Raw genomic sequence first — 25,525 nt, 5'->3', positions numbered from 1 at the left:
TTCACTTTAAAATGTGTTTTATTCAGTTACTTCACTTGGATGTTCTCCCCTCACTGTGCAGAATGTGCAGGGTTTGACACCATAAGGCTGTTTTCACATTCTCTGTTCTCACTTTAAATCTGAGTTTAAAGGTCCAGTGTGTCGGATTTAGGGGGAGATATTGGCAGAAATGGATATAATGCAATAGATATGTTTTCTTTAGTGTATAATCAACTGAAAAATAAGAACTGTTTTGTTTTTGTTACCTTAGAATGAGCCGTTAATATCTCCATAGGGAGCCGGTCCTCATCCACAGAGATTGCCAAGTTGCACTGCCATGTTTCTACAGTAGCCTAGAACGGAAAAACCTAACACTAGCTCCATATAGGGTCATTAGCAGCCCCCTTGCAACAAGCAGCGTCAGAAAACACGTGAATTCTAACGTGACTCTTCTTTATTCAGTGTTTTTACTGCTTTAAATCATCGGGTCCATTGATTTTAGAGAGGAAGGGACCTCTGCAGATAATTCAGCTCCCGGTAAAAACCTCCTGAGCGTCTGCAAGTTATCAGTTAAAGGTGAGCACAGGGTGGCAGCCTGTCTCAGATGCGTTGAACAGCGCTGGAGAAACACTAATTTGTAACATGAAACAGCTTTATCCAGTGTTCAAACTGGTTTAAATCATTGCCTCTGTTTGTTTAGGAGACCTCTGTCGATAATTCAGCTCCCGGTTAAAACCTCCTTAACAATGGATCAGCAGGCGCTGGGCTAACAGCCTGTCTGTGACGTGCCAAACAGCATAGGAGGAACACCGATTTGTAACGTCAAACTGCTTTATTCAGTGTTTCCACCAGTTTTAATCATCTAGTTTGTTTGTTTTGGAGAGGAGGAGACCTCTGAGGATAATTCGGCTCCTGGTAAAAACATCCTTAACAATGAACACTGAGGGAATTCTAACCAGGAGATGTTTCAGCTGGCTGCAATTTACAGTCCTGACCACTAGATGCCGCTAAATGCCCCTAAATCTTACACTCTGTTCCTTTAAGGCGTGCACACCATGATTTACGTGTTTGGAACCAGTGCACATACACTGAGAGTGGACTTCACAGTGTAGTAGGAGACATCTTGTGTCCAGCAGTTAAAATTTTGAAACGGATAATGTTTATATATTCATAGATTCTGTATTTTTCAATAAGGGAGAAGGAGCCAATGTAGTTTTAAGAATTTTTTAACAACCTAATTAAACTTTTTTTGTGGAAAACCAGACACACATTACTATTCAATGCAGGGTCCTTTTTATGTCTTAAAATATGTCTGGAGGGGATCTCTAAATCAGCAATAAGCCCAAGTAAAGACATCTGTGGCATTTAAGTCTATGAATTAAGCTCCCTGTCTTTGGGCATCTCATTCATTTCATTCCAGCCAGGATGCAGGTGCAACAACTCATATCTATCACTGACGATAGATGGTTTTCTGCGTCGTTGTTTTTTTTTTCTTAAACGGCAATGCTGTTATTTACCATACTGTGTCAAATCTTCAAGGTCAGTGCAAGAACTGGTGGAGAACCACAGCTTGACAGCGTATGATGAGGCATGCTTCCTTACCGTGGCGACATTTAAGACAATTTATGAGGGGTTCTTTAAGAGGCGGAGCGTCACAAATACAGCAAACTTCTTCCACTCCAGCAGCGACTGAGGCAAACAGAGGAAGACAGAGAGAGGCAGGGGAGGGGAGGAAGTAAATGTGAGAGGGGAAGACAGAGAGAGAGCAGTCAACGGCATTAATTTATGTATATTGATTCACATCCTTGCCACCTCATTGATTTCAGTGTCTGCTGCACCCTTTCAGATTTCACTTCATTTGACGGGCAGATATTCAGCCTGGTCCTAACAAGCGTCCAACTTCCCCTTTCGCTTGATGTTAGGTGGAGTGGGGGCGCCATTTCCCTCAAGAGTCATTAGTCTAATAAATTCATAAATAGACTCTAATATAGCAATTACAACTCAACGTGCCCCGATCAGAATACTCAGAGCGCTCAGCATCATAACCTTGAACGTGACTGCAATTTCTTTTTGGCATTTTTCTTGGAGCGACAATTCAGATATCCCGAGACAAAGGGCGGAAAAAAATGAAAAGTTTTAAGCTCACAAGGGGAACGAATTAGTGAAGTATTCCTTCAACTCCTCAGGCAAAGTTTCAGAGTGCAAACAAACAGGTTTAGTTTGAGTTCTGCTGAGCGTCTGTGCATTCAAAAACCCAATCTAGGAGCATTTATTGTGAACCTGAGAAACACAAAGTGCTCCCAACAGGAAGCTATTTAACTCTTCTAACTGAGGGGAGACGGGGGAGAGGAAAAAAGGAGTCCTTCTTACATGAGTGAATGTCCTTTTTCAGAACCCAGAACTCGGAGTTGTCCTCAAATCTCACCAGACAACATTGCTTGACTCCATCTACCTGAGAGGGAGATAGCAGGTGAGCGGCAATGATTGACAAAACTAAATGGAAGTCTTTTCAAAATCCAGGTGAGCGCACTCGCTGACACGCACTGCACGCACACACACTCCAAAGTCTTCCTGCCACACACACACACACACACACATACACACACTCCCACATGCACTTACTCTTTTCACATTGCCGAGGTACAGTAGTCCATCACTCCATCGAGCCAACACATCATCTCCTTCACTTACTCCCCCCATCCTGAGGAGAGAGACAGAGAGGGGAGAGAGAGCAGGGCTCATGTGAAATGGAAATCCGATTTATTCGCTGAATACTTTGCTGCCATTGCTGACAGAGGGGTTTATGGCCCCGGCGTTTTTCGGCTGGCTCTCAGACAGGCGGGCTTCGGTGCAAAGGGGTTAAAATCCCTCCTCCTCCTCCTCCTCCTCCTCCTTTTTAGATCAGAGCATAGCGACAGTCTGTATCCACCACAGTGAAAGATGAGAGTGAGTACACAACCAGAGAGCAAGACAAATGATTACTGCACACATGAAACGCACACACACACACACACACACAGAAAAAAAACACTGCATGATGACTGCTGCAATACAGTTTGATTGAATGAGCAAAGATCACTGTGCAGCTACTTGAAGCATCTGCCAGGCACTTTGCTGTTTTCTTCTTCTCTCCCCCAACATCTTTAAAAACTTGAATAGATGCATGAAATGACTGTGCAGGCATTATCTCTGCACGTTAAGCATTTGTTCCAGTGCATGCACTCAAGTCAAGACAGACGCAGGATACATAACAGTGCATGGAGCCTTTTGTGAATCAAAGGGAAATCAGGCAAATTGTACAGTAAGCTGTGCCGGTGGAGGGTACCTGTCAAGTCGAACTCCTTTCCGTCGGGGTCACAGTGATTCCTGGGCAGGCTGGACATGAAATGCCCTCATCTGCTGTGGATCTCCGCTGCCCAATTACTGCCCGCTCGGATGCGCAGCCTGCGTGTTTGCAAAAAGTGGATGATGTGCATGTATGTCCCTGTCTGTGCCAAGCGCCTGTGTGTGTCAGTCAAGCCGTCAGCGAGGAGGAGGAGGAGGAGGAGGGGGGAAAGGCGACTGACTGTCCGTCCGTCTCTCAGCCCTAGTTTGTCCGTCCTCCACGATGCCGTTTCGTCATGTTCCCGTCGCCTTTGCTCCCCTTACCCCCCCCCTCCTCTCCGCCACCACCTATTGATGCTATTAAGGCGGGTTTGTCAGAGCAGCACCGGAATCAAGCCGCCAGAGACGCCATCATCCCTGCCTCTCGCTCTCGACAGACTTGTTGTGACGCAGACATAAAACACCGAGATAGAGTGGGAGGGAGATACTGATAGAGGGGGATCCAGAGGTGGAGGGGGGGTCCACGGCGAGAGCACCTTCCCGTCTGGGAGACTGACCCTAAATCGTTGTGACAAGGTGGGATTGTGATGTCTGGCGGCGGGAGGGAGGGATGGCGGTGCGCTAAAAGCCAGCGGAAGCAGCGCGCGCAGCGACAGGGGCCAATTAAGTGGCCAATTAATGAGTTTAGCCGCCTCATTAATTGGACTCAAACAAGAGGGACCGGCCAAGTTTAGGAAACCCGTGGAGAAAAGTTTCCGATGCCCGAGCAAGCAGAGCCAAACACTTTGACTCATCAATATTGATTATTGATTTCTGTCTTAACAAACTTAAAGGAATTTAAATGGAGTGTTTGCATGACGGGAACATGACTGGACATGAGCTCTTCTTTATATCACTCCCAGGCATAATGTGCTTATTAATGTGCACGACATCAAATCTTAAAAAGAGATTCATCATTTTTCATTAAAACAATTACACGTTTTTTAATTTCGAATAACCTGTCCAGTCCTCTTTGCAAAAAGCCTGCAAGCCAACTCCAAACTGGACAAATTCCACATCTGCAGGACAGATGTGACATCCAGAGGGTCATCCTCTCTCACACACAAGACATCCGGCATGTAATTTAACGTGTTATGGAAAATATTGTTCACACAAAACAAAGTATGGCTCAGGTTACACCAACTCATGCAATTTAAGATACTTGCCACAAACAATACAGACGTCTAGCCATAACAAATTGAGATCCACTCATAAACTAAACATGCATAATAAATAATATAAAGTCTATTTACTGCTTTAAAACAAACATGAAGCCAAAACTGCCCTCAGAGAGTCTCAGCCGCATTATTAGATTATAACAAGGCTTAATTACGCGTCATCGACAGTAGATCATACTCACAGTTAAGTTGCTTTGGAGGAGTAACGCGTCTTGGCTACAGGCACATGTCTCCATGCCAAGGTTTTGTTTGTTTGTTTTTGTGTCTTTTCTTGTTTATTGATGTCTTACACATTACTCACACCAGTCAAGCGTGTGGTAACACCGCCGTGCGGTTCAAAATGGCCCCTGGCAGATTAACAAGTGGTGAAGTGCCAATTTCCGGCTGTCGCCACTGGGTGGCGCGCAAATACAAGGACAACAGCTGCACTGCGATCAGTCGGTCTGTCTGAGGGGCGTTCAGGGTCAGTGAGTTCAGTGTGAAGTTTAGGATGATATGATGGGATATGATATGATATGATATGATGACTGTTGGTACAATTGTGAAGTATATTGTATATTGATGATGATGATTTTATACCCAATATTTGTAATTATGATTTTGTCTGGCCATTTTATTAACTCTTACTGTATATTACTGAATTGTTTGTCATTGCTTTTTTTACTGCCTTGTAAGATGTCCTTGAGTGTTCTGAAAGGCACCAATAAATAAAATGCATTATTATTATTATTTCTACTTTACTTGAGTATTTTCATTCTATAATACTCGACATTTTAGAAGCCAATATGGTACTTTTAACATTTATCTGACAACTTTAGTTAGTAGTTAGACCTACTTTGCAAATTCTGATTATTAATGCAGAATATTAATCAACTCATAAATTATGATTTAATAATATATATTAAACTACAGAGCAGTATGTGAAGTAATTAAAGTAGCTCCACTTTTACCAAATGCAGCATTAGTGATGCTTACACATGAATGCATCACTAATAAAAATCACTAATAATGACTTCTTTTACTTTTGATGCTTTAATTATATTTTAATGGCACTTTTGTGCTTTAACTTCAGTACCATTTTGAAAGTGGGACTTAAATTTAAGAGTTTTTTACACTGTGGTAGCCTATTGTTACTTTTACTGATGAGGCCTTCAGAACTTTCTTGTTGCTGCTGCCTTTTATAAAATCAACTTATTCATTTCAAGATAAAAAACGACAGGACAGCTCACCTAGTGTAAAAGTCCATAGTACAGGCAGGCAGTCCGGAAATGCATCCAAGTCTTCACCAGGGTGTAAAATGCGTTGGAAACAGGTGTGAAATTGAAGAGCCCATGTGAGGGTCACGTGACACAGGTCATATGATATATTGGTATAAACCCTACTAGACCAAAAAAATAACACATTGACAGAAATTGCAAATGAAAATGATATAAATGTATTCTATAAATAATTAACATATTTAATGACAAGACAATAGGTACAATGGCAAATAAATATAATTATCTCTCAGCCACTCTTTGCTCCATCATTGAAGAGTACCTGATTTTTTTTTTTTTTTACAACTACACAGAGCCTTGACCCAGTGCAACACTCCTTATTTTGTCCTCAATTTATTCATTTTTTAACACCGCACTGTGACTTTTGTTCTTGCATTTTTCTCCCTGTGCTCTTCTATTTTAGTTTGCTTATATTTTCTGTTCTCTTGCTTTTTAAATTACTGTTTTAATTGTGTTTAAATGTCCTTTTATGGTGTGTTTTTTTTGTACTTTGTCTAGATGTTTTTGATGTTTTGTGTAGAGCAGTTTAAATTCACTTGTTGGTGAACTGTGCTACAACTTGCCTTGTCTGAAAGGGACAGTTCACCCCAAAATCCCCAAAAAGTGTTGGAGATATCAGCCGTAGAGATGTCTGCCTTTGTCATGCTCTTTTTTTTTCTTTTGCCCCAGCAAGGATAGCCACCAGTTTCTTTGTATTTGTGCAATGACATTAAAGGTCTGTCCATCGATCTCTCCAATAGCCAAAAGAGTGAATTTGAAAAACTAAACAGCAATGTCCTTTCTAGAAATCATGACCAAGTTACTCAAAATCCACGTAACTATTTTCTTTCAACCAAACTGCTGCCAACAGTGTCACTGTGCTGAATTAAGCGTGCATCTACTCATAGATGAGAGGAGCTGCTGGCTCACCTGAGCTAATGTTACAGCTCAGTTGTAGAGGTCGCCATTAATGTTTACACCTGGCCTCTACTCCAGACAATCAAGCCTGATGAGTAGCGCAAGTAAGAGGAAGAACATGTATTTTTGATTTGGGATGAACTGTCCCTTTAAGTGTAGGATCCTTGTACCTTTTCCACCACTGGTCTTGAAACACTGGAGAGTTGTACCTCTTCAGGACATTGTGTCAGTGACACACACACACAGTGAGTGTGTTGTCAAAAGCTCTTATCACTGCATTTCAGCTTCCTGTCCATAATGCACTTGGTCATCACCGTCACATGATGGCTGTGGTAATCAGTGTGTCAGGATGACTTAATGGTTGCAGACGGCTCTGTTCATCCTTCAACAGTGGAGGTAGGCAACAACAGAGACATGTCTAATGACAGTCAGCCCCTCACTGATAAGAACATCAGCTAATTAATCAGAGATGGTTAGGAGAGGTAAGCATGATACTGTTTGGATCAGTGTCATGAGATGTCATGGGACTCGGACACACACACACACACACACACAGTTGCTGTCAGTAAGCTGTCTAAAAGGAGACAAATGTGTGTTTGCGTGCAGATACAAACCAGTTGCTTAAACTTTTCACATTACTTTTATACACATTACACATTGTACTAAATGGTGGGTCGCAGTCCAGAAGTTGGTCACAGACTAATTCTGAACAGACCTGCCGTGTTCTGCTGTAGCATGAGTGACTAACCAACAGCTACTTGACAGAGAAACTAGCTCAATGGCATGGCCAAACACAAGAATGACACTGAATATATCCCACTGTGCGACCAGGAACTAATGACCAAGGAGAAATCTGGACCCCATGACTGGACCAGTTGGGAACCACTGTCTCAGGTTATAGATTGTCCAAGTCTCTGGAGCTCCCCTGAAGAGATTAACAGCACTCTCATTCCCTCCTTTTGTGCTGTGACTGTAATGACCATAGCATAATTCAGAGCGTAACAGTGTGAACATGTATGGACATTTCGTTCTGCATCTCGCCTCAGACATTTAGAAATGTCTCTATGTGGTGCTGCACTTTGTTTTGACATTGTTGTAAAGCATTTGGCACTAACAGCCACAGAGTGGTGACAGTTTTACAACATTCACAACATGAGGGGTGGATAAATATTCAAATTATTTACTTCAGCAAAAGTCCCAGTGCCACAGTGTGACAATACTCTATTACGAGTAAAAATGCTGCATGCAAAATTTCACTTGCAAGTATGTAAAAGTACTCGTTATGCACAAAAAAATGTATGTGAGTGTATTATAAATAATGGGTATTTTATACTATTTATTACTGGTGCATTTACTGTTAAAGCAGCATATGTACTGTTGTATTTGGTCAAGATGGAGCAATTTTTTAAAGATTATTTTTGGGGCTTTTTTGCCTTCAATGACAGGATAGTTTTTGAAGTGTGAAAGGGGGAGAGAGAGGTGGGACGACATGCAGCAAAGGGCCTTGGGCTAGAATCGAACCCATGGCTGCTGCAGCGAGGACGCTGCCTTTGTGCATGGGGCGATTGTCCTACCTACTGAGTCACTGGGCATTCCAAGGTGTTGCTAATTTGAGCTTTATTTTGTGTAATTACATCTGTAACAATGCATTACATGATATAAAATGTTGCTCATCTTTTTTGTGCATAAAGTATGTCTTGCAAAGTAACCAGTGATTGCGATAAAGCTGTCAGATAAGAGGAGTAAAAAGTACAGTGCTTTTTTGTTCTCAAGTGTATTGGCATACAAAAGTGGCATAAAGTAGAAATATTTGATACCTTGAGTATGGATGAAGGTCCAGGATAAGTTATGCAGCGGTGGAGGAAGCACTCAAATCTTTACTTAAGCAAAAGAAGCAATACCACAGTGTAGAAATTCTCTCACACAAATAAAAATCCTGCATTAAAAATGTAATTTAAGGAAAAGAACATGAGCAGTAGCATCAGAATATACTCAAAGTACCCTTAAAGATGTACCCCTCACCTGCAGCACGAGCTCATACATTCTGGTCTTGCCCGGGTCTCTCAGTTTACTGGTTCTCCATTTTTGAAGCCCGTTCCAAAATGCTTGGAAGAACAATTGATCCAAATCCTCTTACAGCAATTTTTGGTATTCAGTGTGAAGACTATCATCTCCCTAAGGTTCAGTCAAGTTGTATTGGTTATGCTTATGTCCTATGTCTGCCCTTATTGTAAAGTACCTTGTGCTGCATTTCTTGTATAAAATGTGCAATATAAATAAAGTTTATTATTATTAAAGTTAATTAATATGTAACCCTTTTATCCAGAGGACTTATGTTACTTAATTCGAAGCAGGCAATCCCCCTTTTAAAGACTGGGCCAAAGGGACACTACAATTGTTGAAGCTAGAAAAGATAAGGTTTGCTTTACGAGGACATAAGGACAGTCTTAGCAGTGTATGGCAACCTTTTATTACATATCTGTTTGAACAGCTGTGAGGTTGTAGTACTGTTGGTTCTCAACATCTGCTGTAGAATCTTAACTCTAAATCACAGGCACACATACACACTCTGTCTATTACTGTTGTTTCCCTTAAAATGGGGGCGCATTATTATTTCATACTAGATTTTATCTGACTGCTCCCAGGGAGGAAAAAAAAAGAAAAAATGTTTTTTCCTGTATTGTTGTATACATGTTTTCTTAAATGTGAAAACTGATAAATAAAGTGGAAAAAATGTACTCAAAGTACCAAAAGTAAAAGTACTAATTTTGCAGACTGGCCCATTTCAGACAAATGTAAAATATTACAGAAAATACGAGCATCAAACACTTAATTTCCTGCCTTCTGGTGATTTTTCTGCATCACTGAATGGCAGAATTTTATTGAAATATATGTCCTCCTCCTGAAACTACGCCTATGAGATATTTTAAGTTTTGGTGGCATTAAGCTGGAACAAAGTTTAATAGAATAAAGTTATCAAGCTAACATTTGTGCTTTGGGATTTATGGTTATATGAGGTGAAGAGGTTACAGGTTTAAGGACCATCAATGTGCGCACGTGTAGCCTAAGTTCGTGCATATGTGCGAGCCGCTCGTGCGGAAATGCATCCATGCTGGGATCGTTCCCCTCTGACCTGATAAATAAAATCAAGCTGCTTTTGTAGTCATCATCTCAAGGTAAAGGTGGTCCTGCAACATTATCCCCATAGTCACCATCTTTCTAAGCTCAGCTGCCTTTTTCCACCAGTAGAGACTGACCTCTGGTGGCGTGCGTTGTGCACTACAATACATTGCCTCAATACAGCATCGCTGTATCACTTTAATAAAAGGAGGAGCATCTGTATTTTTCATTGTATTGAACATCATACCTTTAAGATTTGTGAATACCCTGGTACCTCAATACTTTGACACTACCCAGGTCTTTTTTGTTCTAATGAGACTGCTATGTGATTATAAAAAGTTAGCCTGTGAGATATTTAAGGTTTGGTGACAAGTTGGAACAAAGTTTATTAGAATAAAGTTATAAAGTTAACCTCTGTGCTTTTGGATTCATGGTTATAGTGGGTCAGGATTAGGTTATATGAGGTGAAGAGGTTACAGGTTTAGAGATCATCACTGGCAACACAAATGCGCGCGTGTGTACCCTACGTGCGTGCGTACGCGCGCGCCAACCGTGCGGAAATGCGTCCATGCTGGAATTGTTCCCCCATTCAGTCCCTGAAGTCACACTTCCCCGGAGGAGCGGTGCATTGAAGCCGGTGCGGTGTACAATACCCTCACACTGTGTACCACCCAGAGACACGGAGCTGTTGCCAAAGCGCTGAGCGCACAACATACAGGAACTGCGACGTCAGAGAGACACAGAGGGGGAGGAGGAGGAGGAGGAGAGGAGGAGGAGACGGAGGGAGTTTGCAGCTTGGCTAAAGTGCGCTATCAGCTGCTGAAGGCTGGACCGACGAGCGGTGTGGGGACACTGATAGAGGGGAGAGACAGAGGGTAGGGGGCGAGGCGGTTGGACGGAGACTCCCTCGTCGTTGTCGTTGGTGACGGTGGTACAGATGGGCGCGACCCTCCTCAGCTGAGCCGGCCACGGATCCAGCAGCACCCGGCTGTCACCCAATGCTGCCTGAATCCAGCTCCCCACAGTTGGATAACGCACATCCTGCGAATGACACTTGGCTATAAGTAAGTTGATTTACAGCTTCCCTCATTTCTCTTCCTCTATTTGCTTCAGTCTATTGCATACTTGTTTAAATTTCCAGGGGCCTTCATGTTATTGAGTGACTCATAAATAGGAAGCAAGTGTCACCGGCTGTCACTGTGTGTGTGTGTGTTTTAATAGGAGTGTCAGCTCGCACAAACTTTTACAGCCCTCACACTGGCAGGCATTATTCTCATCAGCCAGCCTACATTGTGACAGAAGCCATCATTAGGACTGAGCATAACCACCATAGCCATAGCACCACCCTATGGCGGCATAAAGCAGAAAAAAAGAGCATTATGGGGTGTGACTTGACTGTAACCTAGTTACAACTGTAGAGTATCACCTCAGTCATATGTGGGCTGTTTGCTGTGGTCAGAGCCAGTGAATAGCAGGCATTCAGACCTCTGCATGGCCGTTGGTCAGGGCATGAGCCACACTGTTTATGACTTGTTTCCCCTGCAAGCCTGCATGTGTCTTTCCCTCTCTCATGCAGACTGCAAACTAGACTCTTAAACATGATTACAACGAGTGAAATTACAAGTGGTCACTGTAGGAGAGATTAAGTGTTGCACAAATGCCACAGAGCTGCAGGAGTCCAAGACAAAAGCACAGTGGAAAGTTGGGAGTGCTAACACATTTTTATATCACACTCGAGGCTTTTTAGCTCCTGCTCTTACTTATCCAGAGCTGTGAGAGTTGACGGGGGGTTCTTGAGAGGAAATTTGTACCAGGATTGAAGTGTCAGCACGCTCCTTAGGGGATTGATTGGATGGACTTTCAGTTACAGCAGCTGCCTGACAGCCATTCTGCCAATATGCTCGCAAGGAAGTCAGAAGAAACTTCATCGTACACTTCATTTATTTACATGCAATGCACTATTAGCACAACTGTCAGAATCTATAGTTCTCATTTCCATAGTGCTTATACTGTATCAGCCTCTCCATCTCTCTGTCTCTCCTACAACTCTCTTCCTGAAACATTGTTTACTAGATGTCTATCTTCCTGGCAATCCAAATACCAAAGCGGGGAAAGGAAAATGGAAGGAGGGGTTGCAATGCAAATCCTGACCTGCTGTGGGGCATGATAAATGTGTTAAACAAATTAACGACAAAATGGCCTCCAAGCTGCCATTAACTCACTGTAGTGTGTTAGTTTCACTTAAAATGTGTTGAATTTGTACACAGAGGTGGCTGTACTGTTTCTATTACAGTTGTCAAAGTTGTTGTGGTTGATCTTCAGTAGGTTCAGAGTATACATAGTTGGTTAGTTACACACAGGGGCTCAGTGACTGTCATGTATTTTTGTTTAGGCGTGTCTATTTTTTCATATTTTCATACCATCTTGACATTTCAGTGGGGTGTCCGGTATATGATGGAATTTGTGTACTAAAAAAGCTTAGCTGCTGGCGATAAAATTCAATGTAGCATGTCCCAGTAGCCTTTTTTAGATAGGAGTTGTACAAATTCGCAGGAAAGCCCAATCAGTCTTCTTTCAGCATTGGCAGTATAAAAACAAAATCGGGGAGTGCGGCAAAATGCTGGCTACCTACTTGCAACTTTTTCAGGGCAATGGAGGGCGTTAGCAAGTAACAAAGCGTGTAGCTCAGCATGTGACGTAAACAGGGACGTGGGAGGGAAGCCGCGGCTAGTCAGTCCTTCGGCGATTCTCTCATAAGTCGGCCCGTCCTTCACTGTCCCCAACATCTGACGATTAATGGCCTCTTCATCAGGAGGGCGCGCAATTCCTTGTCTCCCCAGTTGCTCATCTTTACAGTGTCTGTCAGGTTTGTGTTTCCCTCTTGCTACTAGCTGCTCGCTAATTCCTGCTATCAGCTGTTTCCTGTTTATCCACCGCCAGTGGGTCGCACGTGCAGCGTCATCAACAGCTCCTCCCGTTGCGGAAGGCCACCTCGGTCTGTTTAAACTAAAAGGGTTCTGCCAATATGTCTACCCTATGATGTGGAAAATTGGGCACCTCGGATCAATTCGCCAATCCGGCTCTGTGTGTCTAAACGCTCGCAGTTGGCCGGCAAAACGGCCCAACATTCGCTGAAAATCTGGCAGTGTAAAAGGGGCTACAGATGGCAGTGTTGGCAGCCAGAATCAGGCCAGCTGATTCGACCTGATTCTGGGGCGTCATTCATGCAGAGTCTCAGATATGTAATCCCTCAGCGTGATCTGTGTCTACCCCTGGGCCACCTACCAATGGAGATGATCTGATGAATAAAATCATGTGGCTAATAAACTCATTTTTGTAGTTGTCATCTCAAGATAAAGTTAAATGTGGAAACACCCCCAATCAGCGGGTCTTCTTTTAGCAGTCCTGTAACATTATCCCCATAGTCACCATCTGTCTAGATTGACCTCTGGTGGTATGTGTTATGCACTGCAATACATCACCTCGATACAGCATCTCTGTATCACTTTAATAAAAAGAGGAGCAGCTTTATTTTTCATTGTATTGAACATCACAAGTACCCCAAATACCTTAAAGGGCCAGTGTGTAATATTTGGCATTGTTTATTGTCAAATCTGAATCTGAATATTCTACCCATTAATATGTTTATATAAGTGTATAATCGCTATAAAATAAAATTCGTTTGGTTTTCGTAGCCTTATAATTATGCTTTTATATATATATATACAATCCAGCCAGCCAGCGAACGCGTTTCGCGTGTATAAATAAACCAACGAAGACAGTGGAAGGAAGGAAGAAGGAGGAGGAAACAGCAGAGAGTGTTAGTAGTTCGTCGACAGAGGGTAGTGGAAAGTTTTTTTAGTTATAAAGTTTGTGAATGGACCACACTTATCACGCAACAAGAGAGAATGAACCCGAACCGTCATCTGCGAGGAAAAGAAGACGCAACTTCACTCCTTGTGATGCACTCTCTGCAGCGTTTTTCCTCCTGGTGATATATCTCCCCAACGATGGCAGCAGTAGCACCGAATCCCATTCTGTGCATTCAGCCTCTCTTCTCGCCCGCTCAGCATCAAACACATGCAGTTCCTCATCTGTATGCTTTGGCTCAAACAGGTATGGCTCTGGGTCTGTGTCCGCTACAAGAAACTCTTCAAAATTGTGTTCAAAGTTGTCCATTGCAGCTACTATAGTCCGGAGATATGGCTAGGCTAAATAAACAGCTGAGCTCTGTTTACAGGCTATGCTGTCAGTCAGTGTGCGGGCTGCAGATTGGTGGAGCAGAGAGGGGGGTACCCGCTTGGTATTGTAAACGAGAATGTGTGTATGGAGTGTGTGAGTCAGAGTTTGGGACGGAGTCTTTACCCCCTGGAGTGTTACCGGAGTTTTTGAAGTGCTGAAATAAACTGGCCTTTTCCCCGAACGCTCCTCTGGTCTCCTGCTCGTGAGGGATTCATTACAATATCATAACATGGTTTAGATTTCTAAATAAATATTAACCTCGTCGCTAGATAGACCTACTCCTGAAAAACTTGTGTCTGCGCAAGGTTTTTTGTCCCTACGAGGCCACCGTCATTTACCCGACGGGAGGGGTGAGCGAGTGAGCCCTGCAATCTAGAATTTGACCACTGATGTCACTGTTTTCAGCGGTTTTCAACCCATTTTACACAGTGGCCCTTTAATACCTCGATGTCGCCCCAAGCCTTTTTTTGCCCTAATTAGACTGTTATGTGATCATAAAAAGTTCAGTCAATCCATCTTTAATCTACCTACGTGTCAAAGTTTAGAAACCTGTCCACTAAGGAAAGGAAACTTTATTTGTATAGTACCTTTCAACAACAAGGCAATTTAAAGTGCTATGCATGAGACATAAATGGATATTAAAGCTTAGCGTATCAGCTTCAGATAAAGTTTTATTACACAGAATGAGGACTGTGGATTTTGTCCCTGTCACTTACATTGAAAGCAAATTGGAGAGGGATCTTTTAATTGCCATGATGAACTGGAGGAATGATTATAACAAGAAAGACCTGTTTCAGTGTTCATATGGGCACCTAATTACTGCCTTAATACAGACCTGGAAAATTGTGAGCCTGTCCCTTTAAGACAAAATATACAATGAACATGAGGTGATATAAAAAGACATAAATTGCAAATTCTAATAAGCAACTTTAAGATAAATATGAGGTATACTTGAATGAAACAGTTAACAGAGAAATGAGAAATGCATTGCTGTGTCAGATATGAGTGAATAGTTCATTTAAAGTTAATTTAGTAAAAGGTAGTGACAGATAGAAAAGTCTTAAGCTTCAAATTAAAGAACAGAAAGTTGGAGCAGATGTTTGTGGCAGATATGTGGTGGATAGAACCTGAGCTTCTCTATGTTTAGTTTTGACCCTGAGGACAGAAGCAGACCTGACCCAGATAATTTGAGAGGTGTGGACAGTTCGTAATGTACAGTACAGACATAGGTTTTGGCCTTAAGCCATTCAGAGAGTTATAAAAATTCAGCAGTATTTTAATATTAATTATTTTGCATGCAGGGAGCCAGTGCTCTCTTGGTCTTTGTGAGTACTCCATAGAGTGGTTTATAAGGATATATATATAATGTATAATAGGCTTCAGATGTTACTTTGTATTATTTTGAGCACTAATTCATGCTGTCACTTATTTTGTCCCAACAGACTCTCAAGATTTTTACTTGAACAACTGCCTAAGAGACCATTACACACTTCTCATCTTATATCTTTCCTGTCTGTGGCAGCTGCCCGGCACCATGCTCCCCCGTAACATGCGAACAGGTGGCTGTGACCTGCCGGGGGTGGAGTCAAGCGAAGTGCCTCTCATTGGCTACCGGCCCTTAACACCTGACAGCAGCACCCCGAGCAACCAATCGAGGAGGGGGAGCAGCTGCGATGAATTGGAAACTTCACAGGTGAGTGTTTTTCCTTTTGCCTCAATGAAACACATCCATCATTTTGTCACTGGAGTGTGTTACAGAGAGTGAGATGATTTCTCACAGCTTTGTTCTGTGGAGCCCGTCGTGGTGTTTGAGTGCTGACAATCTCCTACTACCCACTTTATTAGTTTTTCCCTCTGTTCACACAATAATGTAATGTGACGGAGCTGAGAGGGGATTAGGAGAACTTTTTATTTGTCATGACTGTCCTGGCCGTCACAGCTAACAGTAATTAGGATGGTCCTCTGTGAAACCACACAAGCTGAGCTCGCCAACCAGTTTGTTGAATAAACAGCAGATGCGGTCGGCTGGCTTTCAGAAAACCCTCAGGGCATAACGTCAGTGTGATTGAGACAGGGGGGGGAAATGAAGATGGTGTGTGTGTGTGTGTGTGTGTGTGTGTGTGTGTGTGTGTGTTTAGTGCTCTTCCCCCAAGGCAACCCAAATGCTGATATTTTTCTATAAACTCAATAAACTCAATACATTCCTGTAGTGCCAACATCATCGCAAAATTCTGACTCACCTAAAACTCCCTCAGACCAGATATCTGCAAATTTAATGGCATCCCCATCAGCTTCATCTGTCTTTGTCTTTAGTGCTAATTAGCAAATGTTAGCACGCTAACAAGCTAAACTCAGGCGGTGAACATGGTTTACATTTGACTATTCCTGCTCAGCATCAACATCTTGTCATTGTGCAGAGGTACGGGACTCAAGTCACATGATTTGGACTCGAGTTACAAATTTGAAAACTCAACTGTAAAATCTAAAGACTCGACTAAAGCACTCGACTTGTGACTTCACTTAGCCTTGAGGCTTTTGACTTCATACCCAAAGCCCAAAGTTTCATAAGTATGTTGTTTAAAAACTGAGCCATGAATCAATTCACATAAAACATGCAACAACATACAGTATGATTTCAGAGGAACACTAGTCTTACAGAAAATAATAGTATTAACTTTATTTATATAGCACATTTTATACAAAAGATAAAGAATCTGTCTGGAGCAGCAAAACATATTTGAGCCCTACTCAAATATCACTAACACAGCCTATTAAGTCTTAATCAGCCTATAAACATTACAAATAGTAATAATAATCTGGTACTTTAACTTTGCATTAGCGATGAATCCAAACAAATCTGTCCACACACTGTTAAGTAGATTATTAATTATTAATTTCATTATTATTGCTATTAATTTCCTTTTTTTTTTTGTGAAAGCCACAGGGAGCCACTGGAGAGGGGATAAAGAGCTGCATGTGGCTCTGGAGCTAAAGCAGTAGTAGTAGTAGTAGTAGTATAGTTTATTCTGATCATTTTCTAACTCACAGCAAATATATACAAGTAAAAAAGAAATATTAATAATAGTAATAAAAATAATAACAATGATAAATCATTACTTTCTGAAACAGTGACAAACCAAAGCAAGTTAAGCTGACCGAAAAGGTGAAGGTGAAGTCGTAGCTTATTGCACCGAACCTTTTTGCATTAAGGGAGAGATAAGTGAGAATCTTTCAAATTAGGGAACTGGAGAAGTGAAAGTTCTCAACATTTTTATAACGTGATAGGAGTTGAATATATTAAGACAGGAGAGAAATATACAAAATGTATTCTGTTGTGGTACTGGTAAGTAGTGCTACATGCTAGGAACGTGCATACAGTTCAATAGCACTTTTAGCACAGTTTTTTTTTTTTTAAGATATTTTTTTGGGCATTTTTTGCCTTTAATGGACAGGACAGTTAAGTGTGAAAGGGGGAGAGAGAGAGAGACACGCAGCAAAGGGCCACAGGCTGGACTCGAACCTGGGCCACTGCGGCAACAGCCTTGTACATGGGGCGCCTGCTCTACCACTAAGACACCGACGCCCCAATAGCACTTGTTTTAACAAACTTTAACAAAACATTGAGGATTTTTGTTGATTAATTTTCTAACTCTTGTTGTTAAAATGGCATTACATTCGGTGAAGAGCACATTATGACTTGCTTAGAACACTAAACTCAAAGGTTAGGACTTGAGACTTGCCTGTCTTCATTTGGGACTTGAGTGCAAAGACTTGAGACTAACTTGTGACTTGCAATACAATGACTTGGTTAGTGTAAGCATGTTAGTATGTTGATGTTAGCAAATACCTCAAAGCACTACTGTATCTCACAGAGCAGCTAGCATGGCTGCAGACTCAGTCTTTTAGTCTTTATTTTAATTTTATTGTATTTTGAAGACATTTTTTCTGCACTCTTATGCATAAAAATATGTGTCTTTGTATGCAGTTTGTTACTGACATGCACTGACTCCAGGATAACATCTGTTATATGGACTTAAGTTGAACTAACACTGAGGAAGTGAAAAGGTTCATGGCAGAGGTGAGTTTCCCATGATCTTTCACCTCTGTTAATGTTTAGTGACTTGATAATGGGGTTCGTTGAGCTGAACTTGTGACTTTTATTTTGAGGCCTTTCAGAGAACGTTCGACAGCAGAGGGTTTCTTGTCATGTGGTAGAAAACTTAAAAACCACAACAATAGCTATATAGGAAACACAACGTTTCCCCTCAGTCATGATGACCTACTGACCAACTCTTGCCACAGCCACACTTGACCTAAACATGGCTTTCTGGTTTTACTTCAAACTGGGCCTCAAGAAACTCCTGGCTGCTAAAAAAAGAAGTTGCACTGACTCTGTTTCCGAATGAGCAGACTTCCTCCGTGCCTGTGTCACATGGCGGCAGCTCGCAGTAAATAATGTATGTGGTGGTTTGGCTGGTCGATGTGCTGTACACCTGCTCTCCCCATAAACAGTATCCAGTATCATAGGCCGTCTCCAAGGACAGTCTGTCGAGTGGAATCCAATACGGCCACTTGCTGATTCTTTAATGAGGGAAACTTGGATGTGTGAGTCAGAATGCATGAAGTGAAAACCTCGAGTGAACAATGAAGCTTCGAGGTGAAAGAAAGAAAGTGTGTGTTCAGGTTCGGTTTCATCGATTGAGGTGAAAATCAAGCTTGAAACATGTATGGTTAATACAGATAACAGATACTACACAGCAATTACACAGCAAGAAATTCAACACAAAGAAGGCAGCATCATGTTTCTGTACTGAAGGTAGCCTCAATAGAGCTGAATGCAAATACAGTGACAAGGCTTTTTGAATAAGAAGCCCAGCTGTTATAAAATGTTTCACTTGAGTGGGATCACATTTCATAAAAAAAGAGTCCATTTGAATGATTCACGGATGTGGTCTTCACAAGGAGGGAAGAGGAAATTTTTTGATGTGTTTACACATACTTTAGTTTCCTGTTTGTCTGGAGCTGTTTGCATTCGTACCCTTGATTTCAAATGAAGGTAAATCTTCATATGACAGCATACAGTGAACATTTAGTTTGTGTGTTTGCTTCCAGCTTTGTGGCAACAGTTCAGTGAAGTGAAAATGCTTCTGTGCACAAAACCAGGTCAATACAGAAATGGTTTGCCCATTTTTATGTGGAGGAACTTGACTGGCCTGCACAGAGTCCTGACCTCAACCCCGTCCAACCCCTTTGCGATGAGCTGAAACACCAACTGTGAGGGCCAGGCTGTGTCAGAAAATATCTCGCACATACGACGTGCTGTCTGACTGTGTTGAGAGAGCTAGAAAGAAAAATTCAAACCCTGAATCCTTTTTTATCTCTGTGAAGTGGGTGTGAATGTTGAATTGTCCGTTATAGGAAGTCACAGATATCGAAGCCCCCTCGACTGTGACATCGAAAAGGTGTGAGGCGGTAGGAGGTCTCTGAAGCTATTCGACCATCCTACAAGCAGTTCTGTGAGAGTATAATGGTGCTCTGAGCCAGACTTTATCGCCCAACATCAGTGATGCTAATGTTGTGTTTGAATAGGTGCAAATCCCTGCAGCCAAGCTCCAATATCTGGTGGAAATGGCTGCAACAAGGGCTCAGAATTATGTCAATCAAATCATATTCAGCTCTTTAATACAAATATTTTTCCCCGTAAAAGTTTTTAAGTCTGACCGGGGCTCAGCTGGATGTTCAGTGTGACAGAGGCAATAACGTAATATAGGAAACAAGCTAATGGTGCCAACGACCGGTCGGAAATGTGCAACATTTTTTGCTGACACTAGATTCAAACAAAAGCCAGAGACTATGTTGTATTAAGTAACTGTGAGCTGTGAATTCACCACATCCAAGCAGAAGAGAGGAGATGATGTTATTTCAGAGCCTTGCTGTGGAAAGATGCAGCAGCTGCATCACGTCTACAGCCGTCTGTTCCAAAGGGTGGTGTGAAAGTCAAGAGCGCTCACTCTGCAGCCAAATCCAGAGACGAATGTCCGACTTTAAAGGGGCAGCCTAGTTATAACAGCAAATTTGTGACTATGGTTTTGCAATAACATGTAATAATTGGGTGTTCACATACTTTGGCTAGCTAGCTAGCTACTGTACATACCCATAAAATGATTTCTGACAGGAACTGATGGAAACCACCGGAACCGTGAGGCCTATTTAAACACATTTTCAAGTTATTTTCTTTGTTATCTATTTCTGTTGAGGCCTTTTATAGGAATTGTGCAAATAGGAATTGTGCAAATTTGCAGGAAAGCCCAATCAGTGCAGCAAAATGCTGCCTGCCTACTTTTGTTCATACAGAATGTGCCATTTTCGGAGCAATGGGGGGCGTTAACAAGTAACAAAACGTGTAGCTCAGTGTGTGACGTAAACAGTGACATGGGAGGGAAGCTGCGGCTGGTCAGTCCTTTGGCAATTCTCTCATAAGTTGGCCCGTCCTTCACCATCCCTGTCATCTGACGGTTAATGGCCTCTTCGTTTGCGAGGACAAGGAGGGCGCGCAATTCCTTGTCTCCCCAGTTGCTCATCTTTACAGTGTCTGTCAGGTTTGCGTTTCCCTCTTGCTACAAGCTGCTCATTCCTGCTATCAGCTGTTTCCTGTTTATCCACCGCCAGTGGCTCGCACGTGCAGCGTCATCAACAGCCCCTCCCATTGCGGAAGGGCGCCTCGTTCTTTTTAAACCAAAAAGGTTCTGCCAATATGACTACCCTACAAGGCGGAAAATTGGGCACCTCGGATCAACTCGCCAATCCGGCTCTGTGGGCTCTAGTTTCCTGGCGCAGCGCAGGGTGGCGAACCCCACGCAGAGCTAGTTTCAAGCAGCGCAACCCAAGGCGCGCTCGGTTTGGTAGTTTGGCAGACCAAGGTGCGCTGAGATGGGTGTGGTGGTGCTGCGGGGGAGGTGTTGACAGATCCAGCTTGCCGCAGCGACAGTTTCGTGCCAAAAGGCTTCGCCAAAGGTGCGCTAAAAGCCAGGTCTATTGTCAGCGTAGGCGGAGCGCAGCCGGTGTAAGTGGAAGTTTGGCTGACCGGCGGACAGTGCGCACACGTCACTAAAACCTCACAGGCAGGTTTCCAGAATATCAGGCACATTAACGATGCAATAAATACCCAAAAAAACACTATTCAGTGCAACTGAGTTGAGGGAGTTCACATCCCTCTCAGCCAACTACAAACAGCCACAGCATCAGATAGGGAGTATATATTCAGCATCTGTCATCTTAGAAAAGTCAAAAGAAAAGAAACAGAGTGAGACTGCGAGAGAGAAAGAGAGAGAGCGCGCGCACGAGAGAAACGCAACACTGATTTACAATTGTGGTGACCTCCTCCTAGGCTACCTTTGCGTCATCAGCCCGTGGAGGTCTGCTCGCAGTTCCATATATTCGGACACTGCCCGGACCAAAACATCAGTTTCCTCCTGGGAGAAGTTTGGCCGTCTGACGCTGCTGCTCTCTTCTGCCATGGCGAATTGAGTAAACTCTCATTACGCCTTTGCACGGCGCATTTAAGGGCGAGGAGAGGGGCTCATTTGATTGGTGTGATGTGTGTAAAACCCACTCCACGCCTTCTCTCCTTCCTCTTTCCGACTTGCGCAGGTAGGAGGGACGGAGGTGGGAAAGACGAGTAGCTGCGCCAGCGTGCACGGTGTGCCAAACTTGCAAAATCCGCCTGGCCACACCCAGTTGGCGAAGCGCAGGTGAGATGTGCCTCCGCCTCGCCCGGTCTGCGAAACTAGAGGCCTGTGTGTCTAAACACTCACAGCTTGCCGGCAAAATGGCCCAACATTCGCCGAAAATCTGTCAGTGTTAAAGGGGCTTTAGCTTCTGAGAAGCTCAGTGACTATTGTTCTTTGGTAATTTGTAATATTGTCTAAGCTTAGCTTCTGGTAGTGAAGCAGCATTAAGAATGAATTAACATTCATTCACAGTCACAGCAATTTGGGGTTCAGAATCTTGCCCAGGGATATTTCAACATGCAGCGTGGAGGAGCCAGGGATCGAACTGCTGATCCTATTACTGGACGACCCACACTGCCTCGGGCCACAGTGCCTGTTTGTAGCAACTGCTCTTCCCTCATTTTATATAGGCTAAAAAGTAATTAGAAAATAACTGTTGAAATTTTCACATCTGTTAATGTTACCTCTTACCCTACTTTTTTGTGCCAAATTATGGGGAGTAGTATCAATAAGTATAATGATAAGAATCTGTCTCGATAAGCAGTATTAGAATGGACATCTGTATCAATAAAATCCTAATGATACCCATCCCTGCTCACTGAAGTAGAATTAGAGGAGCCAGATTAAAGTTTGCACACTGAAGAGTATTCCCTTCAAATTAACTTGCAGAACATCACAGACTGATGATATCTAACAGCGTAATAGCATCCCAGGGAAGATTTTTTTTTCCCCTTTAAGGGGAGTAGAACAGCTTTGACCTGAATGCCACAGAGTTTTACTTGAAAGAGAGCAGATAACGGGCACCAAGGGATACATAGATGAAAGCGTGAGAAGAGGAGCAAAGAGAAAGATAGGAAGGAAGGGGTCTGGGTTGTGGACTACTCTAAAAAACAATGGTTATCTTTTTTAAAAAAAGCTTCAGAAGATGTATTTATGACCCCCCCCCCCCCAATTCAGTGGAAAGACTTGTTTAGAGTTGTAAATAAGGACGGCAGCGGTGTGTGTATTTGTTCAAAGCGCTTTGGCAAAGCGGAAGCCCAGCTTTATGGATTTATTTAAGGAAAAAGGTTGGAGCTGGTTGTTTTTGAGACCAGGGGGGTGAAGAAAATGGAGAGTTGGCTTCCTGCCCGCTGCTGTTCTGGTGCCGTCCAATAACTGATGTAGTTGTCCAAGAGAGGAGGTTGACGTAGCCTCGGCCTGTGATGGAAGGAGAGGGGAAGAAAAATAGCTTCACAACACGACAGCCATCCTGCTTCCTGTGTTTGTCTCCACTTATTATGTACTTCCTGCGCGAAGCTGGGGGGTGGGGGGACGTTAAGAGAAAGGAGAGCTCAGGGCAGCGAGAGAAGATCCCCGCTTTCAAAAGAACATAAACAAAGTGGCAACATATGGCAACAACAATGGGACATATGGTAAAAATAAATGCTGGTTTTGATTAAACCTTAAAATAACAAAATAACAGCTGCAGTGTCCTTTTTTTGGACCCGCCAGAACCGCCTCATGCCACCCACCGCAGTGGCCTATAATCATGATGCTTATCCAAAAGCCTATGAGGCAGCTGAACTCTAAATTACACACATCTATTATGCTTTGAAAAGTTCCTCCACAGGAAAAGGCTGGTTCCTCTGACCCAGATTCAGCCTGGTTTCAGAAGGCAAACTCAATCCACACTCCACCGAATATACTTTTATCTGGAGTATCTCAATATCCCAGCTCTGCGTGGAATAAAGAAACTCGGTAAAGGGCTAGTTTTCTTTGTGTCTATGATAAAGGCCCACAGGTTCACACAGGCCAGACAAGTGATCAGTGAGAGCTTTAATCACTTTCGTTCTTTTATAAGTGAGCACTAAGACTGTGCCTTGAGGGGGGAGTGATGCTATATTATACATAAACAAGCTATATTTAAAGTCTCATTTACACTTCTTTTGATCTCGGTGAGACTTGTTAGCTGCATTAATCATACTGCAAACTGCCTGCACACGAATCGATAACACACACAGCAGAGTTAGAAACATGGAAAGGTTCTGAATCAAGTTTTATTTGTTCTGTTCATAGACTAAAAATAATGGGCATTGCTACTGAGACGTCACCCATTGGTTTGTATCATTTCTTTTGCCAGAAGTGACCATATTTGGCTGTGAGGAGAGAGGGGTGGATCTGACTGAAAAGCTGATGACATTTCAGCAGACAGCCTGTCACTAAAAGCAGCCCGCCCTTAATTATGTGCGACTTTAAGCCTTAATATTTGAATGAACGGGGAAATCAGCTGTAGAGACCACAACTGTTTTTTGCACCGTCTGTAAACGTGTTTATTTCTGCTGTGAGATTGGGCATTTAACATGGGCGTCTCTGGGGATTGACCGGCTTCTGGAGCCAGCCTCAAGTGGACATTTAAAGAACTGCAGCTTGTGGCACTTCTGTGTTGGCTTCATTTTTTACCTCCGGAGGTTGCCACGAGAAGCTAGTTCACATTACACGATTTTCACCCCGATTTTGCGTTGCAGAGACTATCGTAATCTTTTGAGTGTTCATACCTGGCGATGTGTGTTTCTGTCATCGGGAGTCTCGCCAACTGCGTAACTACCTGTGTGTGCACACCACAAGATTTCTTCACTGAGCCCTCGCCGACAGAGCCCCAGATAACGCGGTGACATCACCAAACTACATTTTTTAACTTGGAGACGACACATGGTAAAGGCATGAATATTCTTCCCATTGTTGAATCAGATCTGCCTCCAGGGCCTGGGTCCAAACACAACGCGCTCCCCGTGATCCTGTGTACGCTGCCATTGTTGTTGTTGCTTGCCGGCTTGTCAGTGTTGCCAGATCTTGGGAGAGAAACAAGCAACCAGGGCTATGGAAACAAGCCCAAAAGAAGTGACAGATATATATAGAGAAAGGTGACGTTTTAGAGAGCAAGCGTAAATAAGCAACTCCACTTTAGAAACAAGCCCAAAAAAATGCAACCCACGACAACCAATATTTGTAAGTGACTTTACAAAAAAACAAGCCCAAAGTCGCAGCTAATAAGCGGACCTGACAACCCTGCGGCTTGTCCTCCTCACATTTCTATCAAACTATCTGCTGACTCACCTCCGACCCAAGGTGGCCCTCAAGATCCTCTGCGACGTCAAAATTGCGGTGAAAATCATGTAATGTGAACTAGGCTTTAGTGCGATCATTATCTATTCTCTTATTGCTGCATGATCTGCACTATCTCATCCTGACGCACTGTGACAAATGTTGGTTGAGAGCAGTGGTGTCAAACATACGGCACACAACCAGAACCAGCCTGTCAAAGGGTGCCAAAGCGGGCCCACTGGATGACTATGCACACCTAATCATGATGTACTTACAAAGGCTAGAAGGTGCCAAGTTCCTGGAGTAAGTTTAACAGTGTGTAGTCGTGTACAATGCTGCTTCAAAGGCTTTTCCAGCCTGACCAGGATACAGCTGTCTGAAAAAACAATGAATACTTATTGTGGTCATATTTAAAGACATTGAGCATTGTGCAAAATATTGTTGCATGCATTCCATGGAGAGATGTCAGAGTGAGGCAGCTGCCCCAAGCAGTTGAGTATTTGGTGCCTTGTTCAAGAGCATGTCAGCAGTGCCCAGGAGGCGAACTGGCACCTCTAGGCTAATAGCTCATACTCCATATTCGGTGTGGACGGGGACTTGAAACGATGACCCTCTGGTTCTCAAGCCAAGTCTCTATGGTCTGAGCTACTGCCGCCCC

At 43.0% G+C, this 25,525-nt stretch overlaps 2 protein-coding genes across 8 annotated transcripts in view; one reads left to right on the top strand and one right to left on the bottom strand.

Moving 5' to 3' along the window:
• phf1 (PHD finger protein 1) overlaps positions 1-5,824 on the bottom strand; it is a 28,451-nt gene extending 22,627 nt beyond the window's left edge. For 2 of the 6 annotated variants that reach the window (XM_049584307.1, XM_049584308.1), the window contains exons 1-4: positions 5,750-5,793; positions 2,602-2,680; positions 2,350-2,431; positions 1,582-1,668 (exon numbers count right to left, since the gene is read on the bottom strand). In XM_049584307.1, the coding sequence (XP_049440264.1) occupies positions 1,582-1,668; positions 2,350-2,431; positions 2,602-2,680; positions 5,750-5,766 (265 nt within the window). In that variant the 5' untranslated portion in view covers positions 5,767-5,793. Of the gene's footprint in view, positions 1-1,581; positions 1,669-2,349; positions 2,432-2,601; positions 2,681-3,304; positions 4,027-4,702; positions 4,882-5,749 lie in introns of those variants that run through there. The other 4 variants (XM_049584310.1, XM_049584311.1, XM_049584312.1 and 1 more) reach the window with 4 other exon arrangements.
• Positions 5,825-10,590: 4,766 nt separating this feature from the next.
• rgl2 (ral guanine nucleotide dissociation stimulator-like 2) overlaps positions 10,591-25,525 on the top strand; it is a 48,160-nt gene continuing 33,225 nt past the window's right edge. Inside the window, exons 1-2 of one of the 2 annotated variants that reach the window (XM_049583096.1) lie at positions 10,591-10,878; positions 15,579-15,749. In XM_049583096.1, coding sequence (XP_049439053.1) covers positions 15,591-15,749 — 159 coding nt within the window. In that variant the 5' untranslated portion in view covers positions 10,591-10,878; positions 15,579-15,590. The remainder of the gene's footprint in view (positions 10,879-15,578; positions 15,750-25,525) is intronic. The other variant, XM_049583098.1, reaches the window with a different exon arrangement.

The sequence above is a fragment of the Epinephelus fuscoguttatus genome, linkage group LG8, assembly GCF_011397635.1.
Source record: "Epinephelus fuscoguttatus linkage group LG8, E.fuscoguttatus.final_Chr_v1".
Lineage (NCBI taxonomy): Eukaryota > Metazoa > Chordata > Actinopteri > Perciformes > Serranidae > Epinephelus > Epinephelus fuscoguttatus.
The sequence above is the reverse complement of the archived record's forward strand: the minus strand, read 5'-3'. Positions and strand labels throughout refer to the sequence as shown.